The 19962-nt window shown below is 44.2% G+C and overlaps 2 protein-coding genes across 2 annotated transcripts; both read right to left on the bottom strand.

Moving 5' to 3' along the window:
* Positions 1 to 237: 237 nt before the first annotated feature.
* LOC124264390 (atrial natriuretic peptide receptor 1-like) lies at positions 238 to 10596 on the bottom strand. The gene is made up of 10 exons (XM_046699137.1): positions 10437 to 10596; positions 9164 to 9314; positions 8449 to 8617; positions 5783 to 5935; positions 5141 to 5264; positions 4312 to 4380; positions 3040 to 3214; positions 2399 to 2497; positions 1669 to 1760; positions 238 to 813 (listed from the first exon to the last, which is right to left on the bottom strand). The coding sequence occupies exons 2-10, from the start codon at positions 9246 to 9248 to the stop codon at positions 766 to 768; spliced, it is 1014 nt and encodes a 337-aa protein (XP_046555093.1). The 5' UTR covers positions 9249 to 9314; positions 10437 to 10596; the 3' UTR covers positions 238 to 765.
* Positions 10420 to 19799, bottom strand: LOC124264380 (receptor-type guanylate cyclase gcy-28-like). The gene is made up of 7 exons (XM_046699130.1): positions 19718 to 19799; positions 18913 to 19018; positions 16950 to 17018; positions 15236 to 15316; positions 12323 to 12427; positions 11200 to 11271; positions 10420 to 10599 (listed from the first exon to the last, which is right to left on the bottom strand). Exons 2-7 carry the CDS (start codon positions 18958 to 18960, stop codon positions 10420 to 10422), a joined length of 555 nt encoding a protein of 184 aa, XP_046555086.1. The 5' UTR covers positions 18961 to 19018; positions 19718 to 19799.
* Between the last annotated feature and the right edge of the window lie 163 nt (positions 19800 to 19962).

Genomic DNA, 19962 nt, shown 5'->3' with positions numbered 1-19962 from the left:
TTTCAATGCAATATCCAATCAGAATGGTTTGATTACATATGCAGTAACATTTGTTCTGTGAAGTGCAGCACAAGCTATAGTACGGTTTCTCTTTATCATAACCTTGACCTTCTCACCCTATGGACGAGAGTTCGATTCCAATGGGGTGGCAATAAATCATTTGCCATATTTACCACAACCACGGAATTTCTTTTATCAAAATTTACATCGACCAATGAATGAACTTGACATCTCAGGCAGGACTGATAAAGATTTATGCAAATATATGCATGAAACGACTTAATTACAACGTTTCTCCGTTTGAAGTTTTCTTCAAAGATTAAGTCGATCTTTGAATATATATGACATTTGAGGTAGGAGTGGCATCACATGACATCATCACAATCGGTCTCAAGAACCATGCAAGTATATGACGACATTATTACAATCTGTCTCTGTTGGTACCACATCGGTGAGGCACTTGAGGGTAGTCATCGAGCGGTGATTTCAACTGCAGCTCTGTATCCAAACGAGGCTTCGTTTTTCACGTTACTTGAAATCTTAACTGATTGAGGGATTTCACACGTTTCCAATTTCCTCAGGGTGAAGTTCTATGGCTTCCTTTAATTACTCCCTCCCAAAGCTAGTGGCCATGTCGTGCTTATTCAATACTTTGTAAGACTGAAAACTTAATGTTTATATAAGTTAGGCAGGAAAGTTTGACATTGACAATAATCACTAGTCACAAAAGACGATTGGGGGAGATCTTCCGCCAGTGTCAGGAGACTAGGGGGAGGACGCCAGCAACCAATATGTAGACATCACACCTTTCCCCTGTGAATAAAAGTAAAATCCTTAAACCGCTGTTGCAGAAGAGGACAAGAGTCCATATCAACAGGCTTTGCATGCATTACTGTAATATTAATTGTGTGTGGGTATGGTGTTACGAGATCCTTAAGCTTCACACATTGTACCCATGTGGGGAGTCGAACCCGGGTCTTCAGCCGAACGAGCGGGCGCTTTAACCACGAGGCTACCGCACGCTCCTAAATGAACAGGAAATTTCTCCTTTCGGTGTGAGTTTCAATTCGTAATATTTATCAGAACACCCGTGCAAGCCACAGGAGGACGCCGCCGGTGATTAACATGTTCAACCCTTATTGGGTAAGTCCATGTATATGACATATTTTTGTTGTCGCAAGTCGTTCTACCGACATTGTGAGACTGATGATGTTACCTGTGAAGTACATGGATATTTCAAGAACTATTACTGCTTCAAAACACTTTTGACATGCCGTCCTATGGGTAATTTTTCAAATTGCAGACGTTCTGCTCACAAGGCCAGTGTTTGAGTTAGTGAGTGAGTTTAGATGTACGCCGCACTCAGCAATATTCCAGCTATATGGCGGCGGGCTATAAATTATCGAATCTGGACCAGACAATCCAGTGATCAGCAGAATGAGCTTCGGGCCAGTGTTTGTTTGTTTGTTTAACGATGATATGTGTCAACCAAGTCAGCGAGCTTGACCGTCCGATCCCGTTAGTCGTCTCTTACGACAGGCATGGGGTACTGAAGACAATTTATAACCCAGATCATTCACGCCATTAATGCAGTTCTGATACATGTGACCTCCCTGACGAATCCAAAGCCGTATTTTCCTGTATTCATGGTACATTTGATATACTGACCTTCACCTCTATGTCGCCCCTCTTTTGAATGTTAAATGTGAGGAAGTTGTCCAGAATCAGTTTTGTGGGGTCGCTGATATGGATCTTCAGAGCTGCAATGAAACTGCTTCACATCAAGTGATGAAAACACATACCCTCACAGCGTCTTACGATTTTACGTGTGCATCATAAAATCCCGAGCAAATGACATGAACCCTCAGATGTAAATCGTACAAGACGATAATTTGAAATTCCAAAAGTTCCGAAATTGTTTCTAAAGAATACTATGAGACCCCCAAAGTGGTGACATTGTGTAGAGTGTCGGAAAACAACATATGGAATATCTGAACATGTTCGTGAAAAATATAATTTCAAGGTTTATATTATTTTGAAAGTTTGTGGGAGAAGAGTTTTGCTACGTGTTTTTTGAGTCCATTTCGCTGGTGAGTAGCCATGCTGTCTGTCTACAAGCGTCCTTACCAACGTCTTCAAGGTACTCTTATCACCTGATGCATTTCGCAATGTAAGATTTGTATGATTACAAAAACGATTTTCATTATCGACGACACTGTCTGAAACAAAGGCAAGGCGGAACCCTTCTGGTGAGTTGGAACGACATATAAAGGATATAATCCATAAAAACGACCAGTGACGCTATGACGAAACCACAACATTAGAAAGTATTTTTTAATGATGGGAGCAGAACGTTCATAGTCTCGTAACGCCCTTGACTAAGGGGGAATGTCCTCACCCTCTCCATGAGATTCCATCCTAGACGCCGTGTTTACGGTGTCTCCAAATAGGCAGTATCTCGGCATCTTCTGTCCAACCACTCCCGCACACACAGACCCTGTGTAAAAATAAATATCACACGGATCCGCATGAGAGAAATATTCCACCATGTTTAGAAAATAAACATATAAAATATGGCTTCTCAGGAGACGTAAACAACAAACATAGTCTTTGGAGAAAACATCAAACATCACACATCGCCTGCAGAATATTACTTAGCATCACGGACAGACTTGGTAATTTGTTTCGTTTAACGGGCAATAATTGGGCTCAAAACTGAAATTTGATAAACATCTTTTGCGTACGTGACAAAGTATATATTACCCACTGCCCTACCCTTAAACACACTGTCGCTATGTCAGAGGTCAGTCTATTAGTATTTTGTCGCACAGTTTCACACAAAACTTTGTTGTGGGTAATTCCTTGTTGACTTCGGTAGTGAAAAAATTGTAAAACATATATAAATTGACATTATAGTAGAGCATATCAGAACAAACGTCACTCTACGTTTCCAGTCTGGAGATAAATTCATGTGATTTTGAAACATAGAATACATCTAAAGTACATCAACGGACATATTTTACAGCCGGTTCTTCCTACCTGAATGCAAGCCAATCCTCAGATTGAGTTTCTCTCCCGGTAGGTGGCGCATCCTGAACGTGTCTATCGCCCTCAGAAGAGCCAGCGACATCAGGGCGATCTGTTCGGCGTGTTTGTTTCCGTTCCTCTGTGGTAGGCCAGAAACAACCATGTACGCGTCGCCGATAGTTTCCACCTGGGAGAGGGTATGAAGACATTACGTTATCAATCTCATTAGCGTTTCACACACGATCAGTTATTCCTGCTTGCTTTACTCAGTACCATTAGAAATTGGTGTAAGCAATATTGTTCTCAAATGATATCGTTTGATTCAGACCAATGGCCATCATTGGGACGAACTTGGGGATGGAACCATCGAACTATCGTTGTCGGATTCTTGTACGGCTAAGCGAGGCAACTTCATCCCTATGTTGACCACTGGGCTACATATTTCCCTTTCTTTTTTCTGCCATTGTCAGTGACCCGACAAGCTGGTGTTTTCATTCCGTTCTAGCAAAGATTTCTACCTTTCACAATCTGGGAAATCCTAATATGTCCGTCAGTTGTACATATTTACTCATAACTTCAGGTGCGGTGGGGTAGCCTAGTGGTTAAAGCATTGGCTCGTCACGCCGAAGACCCGGGTTCGATTCCCCACACGGGTACAATATGTGAAGCCCATTTCTGGTTTTCCCCGCCGGAATATTGCTAAAAGCGGCGTAAAACTAAACTCTCTCACTCATAAATTCAACATTGTAGGCTAAAAAGCAACGGGTTATTGATTCACATTAAGTATTCGCCGTCGTGAGGCAGAACATACCCATTTCGCAGCCACCCAATGTCAACACTGGATTTCAGTGATCCATACACATAATCTGCTTCAGGAATTAATCCAGACTGGCTATTCTCCAGTGTAGATGATATATAGCAGTATATTATTTAATCTCCATGGACCCGTGAAGATCCGGTTAGAATTGAACTTCAGTAACCCATGCTTGTCGTACGAGGCGATTAACGGGATCGAGCATTTAAGCTCGTTGACTTAGGTGACACATGCCATCGTATCCCAATTGCGTAGATCGATGCTCATACTGTTGATCACTGGATTGGTTGGTCGAGACTCGATTATTTACAGACAGCCGCCATATAGCTGGAATATTGCGGAGTGCGGCGTAAAACTAATCACATTCACTATATCTCCATGGTTGCACTTGATACACAGCATAAATAGTACGTGTATGATACTGTTTGGTTATTGTTTATATAATCTTAATGAAGGTACCAAACGGGTACCTTGTAGACGTCGTAGGCGTCGATGACGGCGTCAAAGCAGGAGTAGAGGTCGTTGAGGAGGTCCACCACCTGAGGACAAAAATGTAACCGTAAAAAAATAAATTATTGTGATTGTTTAATTTCATTTTGCGTATTTTTTTTTCTTGCGTCTGTGTGGTCGCGTAGGCGAGTATTTTGTAGTACATGTAATTACAAGAAGACCGTTCTACTCTTCTGAACATCACGTGATGGCGTTATCCAGTCTCTGGACGAGCATCATTGCGGGTTATGGAGTATTTTCTACATTTTTTTCTACCTTTGAAGAGTTCAGATGTGGATAAATATACACCGGATACTTTCTAAAGATTTTAAAATTTAGAATTAAATTTCTGTGTTCATTATCAATGGCATCCTGTCAGACGTGGAGGTGAGGTGAGGTGAAATTGGGTTTTACGTCGTGCTGGAGAATATTTCGCTCATATGACGACATGCATGCGTGTGTATGTGTATGCGCGGCTGCTTGTACTAGCCCAGACTGAAGCTGGTTTTATAGTGCTAGCCCACTGAGATACCATGCCGCAGTGAAGCATGAATACCCCACTCAGACACATTATACTGACTTCGAGCCGACCAGTCCTTATTGTACCCATTAATGCCGAGCGCCAGGCAGGGACCAACAAGTACCATGTTTTAACGTCTTTTGGTATGACGCGGTCGGGGATCGAACCCGCGACCTTCCGCTCTCCGGGCGGACGCTCTAACCACTACACCACGGAGGCGGTCGTCAGACGTGGATGTAGTAGTGGAGAGGAATATGGAGTCCCTGTGATGTCGTTAATCAAGAACTAACCTGCATGGGGCTTGACCTGGCGGAGATGTTGGTGAAACCGCAGATGTCACTGAAGTAGATGGTGACACATTCGAACTCCTCGGGCTCAACTCTCAGGCCTCGCTTTAACCTCTCAGCTACAGATCTGTAGCAGATTCAAATGTAGACATATTTTAAAAGCATGTAATGCTATAAACGGACTTAATTTGAATAGCTAAAGAAACGGGTCTTTTTTGAGGTTTTAACACTGTGTGTCCAAACGCAGCAGAATGTTACAAATGACTCCAAGATCATTCTTCAGAACACAACCAAAACAATTTACTGAACACTCCACATCATACAATACCAACACAGCTCTAACCTATCTGAAAATGTCAAAAGAGATACAAAAGAGGCAGTGTACATTTCATTCAACCCCAAACATCTGGAGAATGACACATTAACAAGGTTGACGCTTAAACATGGGGAAACCTTTAGGACAGCTCACGGAACAACGCGTGTCATTACAGATCACACCACAAGGCGTTAGGGCTGCAGCCGACTACTAGTGATCAGACCCCTGGTCTCTTACAGGCAAAATGGGAACATACTTCGAAGCGCTGTATAGGTCTTTGTCTTGCTTGATTTTCTCTACCTGGGTGGATTTTACGTGTTTTTGTCTACCTGGGGAGGATCTGATACAGCAACTCCTCCGACTTCTTCTTCTCTTCCCGCAACTCATGCGTCTTCTCCTCCACCAGCTTCTCCAGGTTGTTGGCGTACAGCTCCATGCGTCTCAGGAGGGAGTCCAGCAAGTTCCCGGACTCACCAAAACGCCTACAAAGACAACGTAGATGACGTACTATTTTGGTTGCTTTGTTACTCTTTTAGCCATGTTTGTGGTCAAACTCTACAGAATTAAAACAAATATCTTCATCTCTCCAGGTAGATGGTGACAAGAAAAAAAAGGTCATGTTGCGTTACTAGTTATCGTCAGTATCAACAGTTACAAAATTAAAAAAACTCCATTGTCCTATTATTTATTTTCGACTATAGTCTGTTTGCAGTGAAAACGTACAAGTGAATTTCACTTTAAACAAAAATGTAAATCGTTTAAAGTGAAATTAAGATTGCGAATCCTCATAATTCTATCTTGCCAGTTGGAAATTTAAATCATAGATTTTTATTCAACTTGGGAAAAATGTTGTTTAACAAACGATCATAGTTTCAAATCGCTTATATTGGTTTGTATTACAAGGGGGTAAGCTCAGTAGTTGGAACAGCGAAACAAATGCACGTGCGGTACGTGATGAGCGTAGACCAACTTAGACAAACACTACTTGTTCTCGGTGTTTCATCTAATGTGCATACCCCCTTGTAATACAAACCAATAATACCAACGTGAAACTATGATCGTTTGTTAAACAACTTTTATCCTAAGTTGAATACAATTCTGAGATTTAAATTTACAAATGGCAAGGTAAAATTAGGAGGATTCGCAATCTAAATTTCACTTTATTTGATTACTTTTTTGCTTAAAGTGAAATTAATCGGTACGTTTTCACCGCAAACAGTCTATAGCCATTGGGGAATTGTAATTCCGGTTTAGCCAACTTTATAGTCAGACAGAGTTGAAACTTGTCTCTCAGACAGAATCAGGAAGATCATGCTGCGTTACCAGTTATCTTCCGTATATTTGTCAACGAATTGAACAAATTCAAAGAAGCTCTAATGTCGGACTACTCAGTTTCGACTGAACTTATTATATTATTGGTTCAAACTGGTTTGTGGTCAGACTACAGAATTGAAACATATCTATGCATGTCTCGGAGGGACAGGACTTATTATATTACTGGTTCAAACTGGTTTGTGGTCAGACTACAGAATTGAAACATATCTATGCATGTCTGGGTAGGACTGAACTTATCATATTACTGGTTCAAACTGGTTTGTGGTCAGACTACAGAATTGAAACATATCTATGCATGTCTGGGTAGGACTGAACCAAGTTGATGGCGACAAGAATGATTAATGTCATGAGCGGTACTAATTATCGTCAATATACGGGCCAACAAACTTCTCAAATTCAACGACTCTCATGTGTCGTATTACACAGTATCGACAGCCGTAGAGCAGGAACGGTCATAGGGGATTCAGGGTCTCCGGGGAAGAATGGTCACAGGTGAAATATGGTCATGGGGAAGAACGGTCACGGGAAGAACATTCACAAGGGAAGAATGGTCACTGGGGGAGCATGACAATTGGGGAAGAAAGTTTTCAAGGGAAGAATGGTCACATTGGTAGGGCGGTCACCAAGAAATAATTGTCACATGGGAAGAGCAGTCACATTGGAAGAATGGTCACACTGGTAGGGCGGTCACCAAGAAATAATTGTCACATGGGAAGAGCAGTCACATTGGAAGAATGGTCACGGGGGAAGAACGATCACGGGAAGAAAGTTCACAAGGGAAAAATGGTCACACTGGTAGGGCGGTCATCAAGGAATAATTGTCACATGGGAAGAGCAGTCACATTGCAAGAATGGTCACACTGGTAGGGCGGTCACCAAGAAATAATTGTCACATGGGAAGAGCAGTCACATTGGAAGAATGGTCACGGGGGAAGAACGATCACGGGAAGAAAGTTCACAAGGGAAAAATGGTCACTGGTAGGGCGGTCATCAAGGAATAATTGTCACATGGGAAGAGCAGTCACATTGGAAGAATGGTCACGGGGAAAGAACGATCACGGGAAGAAAGTTCACAAGGGAAGAATGGTCACACTGGTAGGGCGGTCATCAAGGAATAATTGTCACATGGGAAGAGCAGTCACATTAGAAGAATGGTCACATTGGTAGGGCGGTCACCAAGAAATAATTGTCACATTGGAAGAGCAGTCACATTGGAAGAATGGTCACGGGGGAAGAACGATCACGGGAAGAAAGTTCACAAGGGAAGAATGGTCACATTGGTAGAGCGGTCACCAAGAAATAATTGTCACATGGGAAGAGCAGTCACATTGGAAGAATGGTCACGGGGGAAGAACGATCACGGGAAGAAAGTTCACAAGGGAAAAATGGTTACATTGGTAGGGCGGTCACCAAGAAATAATTGTCACATGGGAAGAGCAGTCACAGCAGAAGTATGGTCACTGGGGAAGAATAATCATTGGGGAAGAATGGTCACAGCGGAAGCCACAGGGAACGAACGTTCACCACGGAAGAATGGTCACTGGGGTACACCACTTACAGGGCAAACATGTCTACATTGGAAGCATAGTAACAGGGTTAGAACGACGACAGAGGTATAATGATCACACAGGAATCTCATAACGGAATGGGTTTGACTCACGCGAGTATTTTCTTGAGGTCTTTTCGTATGGATTGGAAGCTCGGTCTGCCCTCTGGATCCTCTGCCCAGCAGCTCTGCATCAGCTCATGCAGCTCCGTCAAGCTGTTTGGTACTTCACAGCTGGGTCGCATAGGAGGGTTACCTCCCTTGATGACCTTGGCAAGTATATCTGGAATGAAGAAATGACACTGCGGAATTAGACTTAGGATAGAGACAAGTAGAAATTAATTTTAGATGATTTGTTTACGTTTGTTTGTTTCTTTTACTTGGATTGTTTGTCATTTAACGCCCCACTCAACAATATTTCAGCTATGTAACTGCGGTCTGTAAATAATCGAGTCTGAACCAGACAATCCAGTAATCAAAAGCATGACCATCGATCTACGCAATTGGGAACCGATGACATGTGTCAACCAAGTCAGCGAGCCTGACCACCTGATCCCGTTAGTCGCCTCCTACAACAAGCATGGGGTACTGAAGACCAATTCTAACCCGGATCGTCACGAGTCGATTCTGTATCCAATTGATATTTGATTGGGGTCGTTGGAGCGTATGTGTCTGTGCATGTTCGTGGGTTTGTGTGGGTGCGGCATGTTTGTTTCTGGATAAAAAGAAAAAAGAAAAGCAAACATCATTAGAATTTGCCGTACGTACGTATGCACACATCAACAGACTGATCGTACACAATGAATTAAGGTGATTACTGATATACAACCTGACACAGTTACATCCAATATCTCGTTATAGAAAGGAGATTCTCGCGTGATTATCTCCTGCAGAACGATGCCGAAACTGTACATATCCGCTTCTTTGGTTCCTTTAGCAAAGTCACCCCCGTAGTACTTCCGGTGCTGCCCATAAACATTCTGTTGATTACAAGAAACTCTCATTAAACCATTACTTCTTCAACGTAGATACATAACCTGTCTTGATTACAATCGACATTAGTCATGAAACATATGACTGTCAGTGGTATGAAATCCTCCATTATGTATAAACAACATTCTCGTGTATTTCTTGAAGGCAATGCAAATGGCAGGAAAACGAAGGTAATGTTTCTCAGTACATTAGTCTGTGAAATCGATAAATCATCCATAAGACGTCAGGCACCTATCCCTATCTTTGTGAGACATTCATTGATATGATGAATCTTACATCGACTGTGATACCAGTGTGAAATACAGCAGTACTGAATAACAATTTGTGTTATTTTTAGAGCAATCCAGATTATTTCCATGCCCGAATATTTCATTGCCTGAATCGGTGATTCACTCACTCACTCACTCACCCACCCACACATACCCGACTTAAACCTCCCATCCAAACACTCACTCACTCACCCATCCAAACATTCACTCACTCATCTAAACACACACTCGCTCACTCACCCATCCAAACACTCACTCACACACTCATCCATCCAAACACTCACTCGCTCACTCACCCATCCAAACACTCACTCGCTCACTCACCCATCCAAACACTCACTCACCCACACACTCACCCACCCACTCACTCACTCACTCCTGTCTTCCATAAAGAAAAATGCCATTGTCCGTCTGCCAGTCAGTAAGTTACCCAGTCACTCACTCACTCACAAACCCAACTACTCCCCCAAGTAGACTCTTATATCTTCCACAAAGAAAGATGCAGTTGACTATTTGCTGCCTTATATTCGATTGCGGTATATTTTCAAAACAGACACCGGTTATAAGCACACAGAGAAATATTGTACAACGTATCGGTAGGAGAAATTGTGAATGTGACGTCCCTTCCTCCATGGTAACGGAAACTGGACGAAGAGTATTTACATGTGAACAATAGACCCTGGAGCGACGAAGATGTCACGGTACAGGTTTGGGTTACTTTAGTTCTCAAACAAGTTCTCAGTGTTGACATGTTCTTTCGTGCTACCTTTCTAATTTGGACCCGACAAATCAGACCTTTTTTCGAACAAAAGTGTACGTCCGCTCATTCACTGGACGCACCGTTAAGATATTCCTGGGATGATTTGTCAACGGTGATGTTGCTGTACAACGTCTGCAGCCCAAAGTCAGCCAGTTTGACAGTGAAACGATTGTCAATCAGACAACAGCTGCTCTTCAGACGACCGTGACGACGTAGATGGCTGTCGTGGAGGAAGCACATCCCCTGTAGAACACGAAAACTGTGTACATTATGGGGTACAAAGGGGAATGCAGTCACTTGTAATTCTGCAAGATGCTCTAATCGTGGGTTCGAATCCTTTTGTCATATTTAGGGTTTTCGCCCTCGTTAATTCCCAACTTATCCACTGTCCCAGCTATATGGCAAAGTCTCCAAAATTCGACAAAGTTTAAATGGCTTACGGACAATTCCAAGTGCGTTTCCTAAAACCTGACGTAAAATTACAACTTATGTCAAAACGTCATTACATATTGTTTCAGAGACCCGATAACTTTTAGAAACTTTGATAATTTTACAAACTTCTAGTAATAGTTAGTTATAATCATAACATGTATCCATTATGCTTAAGAATTGTTTACTCGAAAAATCCTATAAGCAGATCCTGGTGTGGTTAGGGGAGGCGACTCAACACCTGATTAATATGAACAGCTAATAACTGTATGGAAATGTCACTGGCAGGACAAAAACTGAGACAAAATAACAAACAACAGACACACGAAATAGAAAGCTGGCAATCAGTTTAATTCAGCTAAACAGAATCAGTGAACAGATTTATATCTAAAATTAATTTCGTCGTTCACTCACCTGCACGATGTCGATTGCAAGAGAAAACTTAAACTGCGCGTCCAGTTTAATCTGGGGGTTGCCCAACAGATCCTGTGGAGACATGAAGTTGGGAGATCGGTCTCGGGGGAGCAGATGTTAGTTTAAAAAAATCATACTCACAGATTGATTTATCGATAGATCGATCGATTGGTTGATTGATTGATTGATTGATTGATTAATCGATCGATGGATTGATTAACGCCACACTCAGCAATATCCCAGCTATTTTGCGTTTCTAAATAATCGAGTCTGAACCAGACAATCCAGTGATCAACAGTATGAGCATCGATCGAAGCCGCTGGAATACGACATGTGTCGGCCAAACCAGCGAGCCTGACTACCCTCTTACGACAAGAATGGGTTACAGAAGATTAATTCTAACCCACATCGTCACAGGTGAAGTATGTATAGATTTGACCTTCAGCAGATAGTCAATAAATTCTGCACCAGGTCAATTGGCTGATCCTACTACGTGTGCCTTGAAACGTTTCAGAATAATGTGCTTGAAAGACTCGACAAGCATTGAATCTCACCCGGGTCCTAAGTTGTAGCAAGAAGCGGGATTATCTTTTTCAACGTTTCGTTCATATAACTTTCCTGGCACTGAACAGGGAGTGGGCTGACAAAATGTACTAAAACATTATCGTTGATCAGCAAAACGTTCTAACAATTATAAGACAGTAACTAGTGATTAGACTCACAGAGACGACTAACCTTAGATCGTTGTAGGTCGTCAAACACATTTGACTAAAAGATCCAGTGGTCAGGACAATTCGTTATAACTGTAAGTTCGATATAACCGTCAGTTCGATATAACCGTCAGTTCGTTATAACTGTCAGTTCGTTATAACTGTCAGTTCGATATAACTGTAAGTTCGATATAGCCGTCGGTTCGATATAACCGTCAGTTCGTTATAACTGTCAGTTCGTTATAACTGTCAGTTCGATATAACCGTCAGTTCGATATAACCGTCAGTTCGTTATATCTGTCAGTTCGTTATATCCGTCAGTTCGTTATAACTGTCAGTTCGATATAACCGTCAGTTCGTTATAACTGTCAGTTCGGTATAACGGTCAGTTCAATAGATTAAAAGGTTCTGACCTGTAGCGTTCCCTTCGGACAGTACTCTCCTACTAATACCCTGCTGCGGGCATCCAAACACGCCCCACACAGTCGGGCCAAGTTGGCATGGTTGATATCCCGAATCTGACAACATGAAGCAGAACATATATATAGATGGGCAATATTCTTTTGTTTTGTTTTATTATGTGTATGTTTTATGTTGTTCTATTATTGATGTTGATCACCGTCACATTTCCCTTATTCTCCACCAAGAACCTCCACTCTCATCCACCATACACCTCTCACAATCAACCTCAATTACGCTCCATCATCAACGTCCAACCTCACCCACCACACACCTCTCACAATCAACCTCCATCACACTCCGTCATCAACCTCCAACCTCAACCACCACCCACCTCTCACAATCAACCTCCATCACAATCCATCATCAACCTCCAACCTCACCCACCACCCACCTCTCACAATCAACCTCCATCACGCTCCACCATCAACCTCCACCCTCCCTCCATCCCACATCACACCCACCCACCTTTTCGCAATCAACCTCCATCACACTCCACCATCAACCTCCAACCTCACCCACCACCCTCCTCTCACAATCAACCTCCATCACATTCCACCATCAACCTCCAACCTCACCCACCACCCTCCTCTCACAATCAACATCCATCACAATCAACCATCAACCTCCAACCTCACCCACCACCCTCCTCTCACAATCAACCTCCATCACACTCCATCATCAACCGCCACCCTCACCCACCAGACCTCCTCTCACAATCAACCTCCATCACACTCCATCATCAACCTCCAACCTCACCCACCACCCTCCTCTCACAATCAACCTCCATCACACTCCATCATCAACATCCACCCTCACCCACCACCCACCTCTCACAATCAACCTCCATCACACCCCATCATCAAGCTCCACCCTCACCCACCTCTCACAATCAACCTCCATCACACTCCATCATCAACCTCCACCCTCACCCACCACCCACCTCTCACAATCAACCTCCATCACACTCCATCATCAACCTCCAGCCTCACCCACCACCCACCACCCACCTCTCACAATCAACCTCCATCACACTATACCATCAACCTCCACCCTCACCACCTCTCACAATCAACCTCCATCACAGTCCATCATCAACCTCCAACTTCACCCACCTCTCACAATCAACCTCCATCACACTCCATCATCAACCTCCAACCTCACCCACCACCCACCTCTCACAATCAACCTCCATCACACTCCATCATCAACCTCCACCCTCACCCATCCACCCACCACCCACCTCTCACATCATCAACCTCCATCACACCTCCATCATCAACCTCCATCCCTCATCATCAACCACCAACCTCACCCACCTCTCACAATCAACATCCATCACACTCCATCATCAGCCTCCACCCTCACCCACCACCCACCTCCTCACAATCCAGCCTCCATCACTCTCCATCATCAACCTCCTCCCCCTCACCCACCACCCACCTCTCACAATCAACCTCCAACACACCTCCATCATCAACCTCCAACCTTCACCCCATCATCCACCTCTCACAATCAACCTCTATCACGCTCTATCATCAAGCTCCAACCTCACCCACCACACACCTCTCACAATCACCAGCCACCATTACTCTCCATCATCAGCCTCCACCCCTCACCCACCACACTCTGCCTCACACAATCAGCCTCCATCACGCTCCATCATCAACCTCCACCCTCACCCACCTCTCACAATCAACCTCCATCACGCTCCATCATCAACCTCCAACCTCACCCACCTCTCACCCACCTCTCACACTCCAATCAACCTCCATCACCTCCATCTCACAATCAACCTCCATCACCTCACCCTCACCCACCACACCACCACCTCTCACAATCAACCTCCATCACACTCCATCATCAACCTCCACCCTCACCCACCACCCACCTCTCACAATCAACATCCATCACACTCCATCATCAACCTCCACCCTCACCCACCACCCACCTCTCACAATCAACCTCCATCACTCTCCATCATCAACCTCCCCCCTCACCCACCACCCACCTCTCACAATCAACCTCCAACACACTCCATCATCAACCTCCAACTTCACCCATCATCCACCTCTCACAATCACCTCCATCACGCTCTATCATCAAGCTCCAACCTCACCCACCACACACCTCTCACAATCAACCACCATTACTCTCCATCATCAACCTCCACCCTTACCCACCACTCTGCTCACACAATCAACCTCCATCACGCTCCACCATCAACCTCCAACCTCACCCACCTCTCACAATCAACCTCCATTACACTCCATCATCAACCTCCAACCTCACCCACCTCTCACAATCAACCTCCATCACGCTCCATCATCAAGCTCCACCCTCAACCACCTCTCACAATCAACCTCCATCACGCTCCATCATCAACCTCCACCCTCACCCACCACCCACCTCTCACAATCAACCTCCATCACACTCCATCATCAACCTCCAACCCTCACCCACCTCTCAGAATCAACCTCCATCACGCTCCATCATCAACCTCCACCCTCACCCACCACCCACCTCTCACAATCAACCTCCATCAGACTCCACCATCAACCTCCACCCTCACCCACCAGCCTCCTCGATTTGGTTGACACATGTCATCGGTTCTCAATTGCGAAGATCGATGCTCATGCTGTTGATCACTGGATTGTCTGGTCCAGACTCGATTATTTACAGACCGACGCCATATTGCTTGAATGTTGCTGAGTGCGGCGTAAAACTAAACTCACTCACTCACTAACTCCCTAGTCGACTGTCAAAGAACGCTTCGCCCAATGCTTATAATTAGCTGCAATGTCGAGGGATTGCGCGTATGACCTTTTCGGTGTTATTTATAAAGTCACGTGACAACTTCCACTTACCATTTTGAACTCTTGGAGCAGTTCCTTGTTATTCTGCAGGATGTCTTTGATGTGTAGGCGTTTCAGCCGTACGGGAATTCCCTGCAAATCAGTTAATGGATGTAGCATCAATGTTGAAAACTATACAGCCGAGCAGATACAATCCTGGTCTTAAAATGTCTGCCTCAGAGACATCTTCTCGTGGAAATGTTGTTGCTCCTATATTCTCAAGTTCCTTGTTCTGACCAACTAGCACTTTCACGTTGTCACAACGTTGTCACAACATTATGCTTTCGTTGTTACAACTTTCTTCTGTGGACTCCCATTTATGTTGTCACAACGTTGTGGCATGACGTTGCGATACATCATTTGTACGTCGCCACAAGGCTAAGTTATTAGATACTAACGTCGTTTTCGTTGTCTAACGTTCTGTTTAACGTTAATAGTTGAATAGTTTTCCCAGTAGTGAACAGTACGTAAGAAACAAAGCAGACATTCACTTCAATGTTTATTTGTCAATTTGCATGTTGCTTCCGTCGTGTGTTCTCTGAAGCTGTAGCTGAATAGTGAAGAAAGAATCCTGAAGAGTAAAAGGTTTTGCAGAACTCGGGACACCAATTATAAGAAACGTTGTTATAGCGTTCTGAGGAGCCCAAAGCTTAACGCTTCCTCAACGTACATTTGCAACTTTGTTATTGCGTTGTGACGTAACGCTATAAAATGACGTGATACTTACGTTGTGACAACGTTGTATCATGACGTTACCAATCTACAAACTTCTCACAGCGTTGTGTCATGACGCTACAAATCTACAACCTTCCCACAACGTTGTCTGATGACGTTACCAATCTACAACCTTCCCACAACCTTGTTCCATGACGATACCAATCGTTAAAACCTTACCACAACGTTGTTGTCTGATGACGATACCTACAATCCTACAACCTTCCCGATACCAATCTACAACCTTCCCACAACCTTGTTCCATGACGTTACCAATCTAAAACCTTCTCATAACCCTGTGCCATGAGGTTACCAATCTACAACCTGCCCCCATCATTGTGTCATGGCGTTACCAATCTACAACCTTCCCACAACGTTTTAGCATGACGTTAAGCATCTACAACCTTCCCACAACGTTGTGTCATGACGTTACCAATCTAAAACCTTCCCACAACTTTGTGTCATGACGTTAAGCATCTACAACCTTCCCACAACGTTGTGTCATGACGTTACCAATATACAACCTTCCCACAACTTTGTGTCATGACGTAACCAATATACAACATTCCCACAACGTTGTGTCATGACGTTACCAATCTACAACCTTCCCACAACTTTGTGTCATGACGTTACCAATCTACAAGCTTCCCACAACGTTGTGTCATGACGTCACCAATATACAACCTTCCCACAACGTTGTGTCATGACGTCACCAATCTACAACCTTCCAACAACGTTGTGTCATGACTTTACCAATCTACAACCTTCCCACAACTTTGTGTCATGACGTTACCAATCTACAACCTTCCCACAACGTTGTGTCATGACGTTACCAATATACAACCTTCCCACAACGTTGTGTCATGACGTCACATATCTACAACCTTGACACCACGTTGTGTCATGACGTTACCAATCTACAACCTTGACACAACGTTGTGTCATGACGTTACCAATCTACAACCTTCCCACAACGTTGTGTGTTACCTTGGTGTTTACATATCGACATTACCTTATAAACAGCGACGTCCTTATTGATTTCGTCATGTGTTGACGTGTCTGTTCTCTCCCTGACGCTCATCTGCGTAAACATCAAGAAATATTACAAATATTGTCAACTTTGTTGTCCAGTGTACAGAAAACAGTGACATGTGTTTTGAAAAAATATGCACTTACGACCTTTAACACCAAAACAGGAACTGACTGACTGAGTTTAATTTTACGCAGCTTTTAGCAAAATTCCAGCAGTATCATGGCGGGGGACACCAGAAATGGGCGTCACACATTGTACCCATGTTGGGAATCAAACCCGGGTCTCCCACGTGAAGGTCGGACGCTTTAACCACTAGGCTACCCAACCGCTACAACAGGGACTACCATTTGATGAGTAAGGTTTAGCGATATTCCGGCAATATCACGGTGCGGGATCACTGATTGCATGTTAAGAATCGAACCTGGGTCTCCAGCGTGACAAACATTTAATACTATGTTGTGATCTTAAATTTGTTTTTAGAAGGAGAATGTTTTCTTTCACAGGTAGTGGATGGGGTAGCCAGATGTGAAGGCGTCCGCTCGTCACGCTGAAAACCCGGGTTCAATTCCGCACATGGGTACAATGTGTATAGCCCATTTCTGGTGTCCCTCACCCTTGAAGATCTGGGTTAGAATATTAATCTTCAGTAACCCATGCTTGTCGTACGCGTAAGAAGCGACTAACGGGATCGGGTGATCAGGATCGCTGACTTGTCACATGTCATCGGTTCCCAATTGCGCAGATCGATACTCATGTTGTTGATCACTAGATTGTCTGGTCCAGGCTCGATTATTTACAGACCGCCGCCATATAGCTGGAATATTGCTGACTGCGGCGTAAAACTAAACTCACTCACTCACTCTGGTGTCCCTCGCCGTCATACTGCTGGAATGTTGCTAAAAGCGGGGTATACCTCATTCAATTACTCACACACTCACTCGATTTTCTCTTCATTTGGCTTTAACGGAACCTGACATGTAAATCGCTCTGGATATGTTTCAAGGTTTTCACCAAACGGGTTTAACCAAACGGGTTTCACCAAACGGGTTTCACCAAACTGGTAAACGTCAGAGACAGGCCTAACTGCGGGCTTCCCTCCCACATTCAGCTGTGCTGCCATGGTGTAAGTGAATGCTGTAAAGAGCGGTACTAAAGCCAAGTCACTCACTCACTCACTCACTCACTCACTCACTCACTCACTCACCCACACAACCTCCCACTCACTCGCCCTTCCACTCACTCACTTACTCTCCCTCCCACTCACTCACCCTCCCACTCACTCACTCACTCACCCTCCCACTCACTCACTCACTCACTCACTCACTCACTCACCCTCCCACTCACTCACCTCCCACTCTCTCACTCACCTCCCACTCACTCACTCAATCACCCTCCCACTCATTCACTCACTCACTCACCCTCCGACTCACTCACTCACTAACTCACCCTCCCATTCACTCACTCACTCACTCACTCACCCTCCCACTCACTAACTCACTCACTCACTCACACTCACCCTCCCACTCACTCACTCACTCACTCCCACCCTCCCACTCACTCACTCAATCACCCTCCCACTCATTCACTCACTCACTCACCCTCCCACTCACTCACTCACCCTCCCACTCACTCACATACTCACCCTCCCACTCATTCACTCACCCTCCCACTCACTCATTCACTCACTCACCCTCCCACTCCTCTACCCACTCACCCTCCCACTCACTCACTCAATCACCCTCCCACTCATTCACTCACTCACTCACCCTCCCACTCACTCACTCGCCCTCCCACTCACTCACTTACTCACCCTCCCACTCATTCACTCACCCTCCCACTCACTCACTCACTCACTCACCCTCCCACTCACTCACTCACTTACTCACTCCGAATCAAGTTTACACGAATAATGTTTTCAAAGAAGCTTAAGCCACACAAATACCTGAGATAAGAAACTGAAAATCGAGCTGCCAAGTTTTCGGTCATTCATTTGAAGTTCATCCAATTCAATTTTCCACCACCAGAGGTCGTGTTGTGACTGAAGTTTCCTGTAACACAATTATTTTTCGTTATTATTCAAAACAATTCATAACGATAATATTTCTATCTGATTCATTTCCAATTTAGTCAGTACTCCAGAAGTATAAGGGTAGTTCAACCCCTCTCTCATACAACCCGGAAACCCGGGTTATTTAATCCAGGGACCGCCTCCATGGTGTAGTGGATAGAGCGTCCGCCAAAAAACGTTAAAATACGGTGCTTGTTTTTCCTTTGGGTACAACAAGGACTGGTTGGCTCGGAGTCAGTATAATGTGTCTGAGTGGGGTATTCTTGCTTAACTGCGGCATGGTATCTCAGTGGGCTAGCACTATAAACCAGCTTAAGTCTGGGCTAGTACAAGCAGCCACACATACACACGCACGCATGCACGTCGTCATATGAGCCAAATATTCATAAGTACGACGTTAAACCCCCTTCCACCTCACCTCACATATTTATCCCAGGACATCTAGACTTGCAGTACAAGGCGACTAAATCGATCCGACTCAGTTTATTGTGTGTCACCGTATCCTGTCATCTGGACGTGCTCGTGATATCAACCACGTGTTTGCTTACTAAAGACTCGCGCCTTTACACACAGCCGTGATGTAGCCTAGTTGTGGCTCAGTGTGGAGGCAAACGAACAAGTGCACAACAGACTAACAAACGAACGAACAAACAATGAAAGTTCACTCCCAACACGGTACCTGTATATAAGGAAGAGAATGCCGGTAGCGACAACAGCGATGCAGGCGAACCCTACTCCCAGACCCACTGACAGGGTGAAGCGTTTTTAAAAAAATGTTCAGAACAGTTACAACATTACATGAATGAATAATGAATAAATTAACAATGAATGTTCCTGGTAACGTGTTGGTGCCGATGTTAAATGAATAACACATATTTCGATGTTTTGCCTTTCATCAACCAATATCAAAGTTAATTAATAAGA

The sequence above is a fragment of the Haliotis rubra genome, unplaced genomic scaffold, assembly GCF_003918875.1.
Source record: "Haliotis rubra isolate DU_JTF1 unplaced genomic scaffold, ASM391887v1 Scf920, whole genome shotgun sequence".
Lineage (NCBI taxonomy): Eukaryota > Metazoa > Mollusca > Gastropoda > Lepetellida > Haliotidae > Haliotis > Haliotis rubra.
Note: the sequence above shows the minus strand (reverse complement) of the source record. Positions and strands in the feature narration are given on the sequence as shown.

What these genes read in the sequence shown, in the direction of transcription:
- LOC124264380 (XM_046699130.1), bottom strand. Translation starts at nt 18,960, where the DNA reads ATGAATGACCGAAAACTTGGCAGCTCGATTTTCAGTTTCTTATCTCAG. An exon ending in TTTTCAGTTTCTTATCTCAG is followed by an intron (nt 17,019 to 18,912) that starts GTATTTGTGTGG and finishes ATGTTTACGCAG; the next exon opens with ATGAGCGTCAGGGAGAGAAC. An exon ending in TTGCAATCGACATCGTGCAG is followed by an intron (nt 10,600 to 11,199) that starts GTGAGTGAACGA and finishes CGTGTTCTACAG; the next exon opens with GGGATGTGCTTCCTCCACGA.
- LOC124264390 (XM_046699137.1), bottom strand. Translation starts at nt 9,248, where the DNA reads ATGTACAGTTTCGGCATCGTTCTGCAGGAGATAATCACGCGAGAATCT. An exon ending in CCAGGTCAAGCCCCATGCAG is followed by an intron (nt 4,381 to 5,140) that starts GTTAGTTCTTGA and finishes TTTTGTCCTCAG; the next exon opens with GTGGTGGACCTCCTCAACGA. An exon ending in GGGGCGACATAGAGGTGAAG is followed by an intron (nt 814 to 1,668) that starts GTCAGTATATCA and finishes TTTTATTCACAG; the next exon opens with GGGAAAGGTGTGATGTCTAC.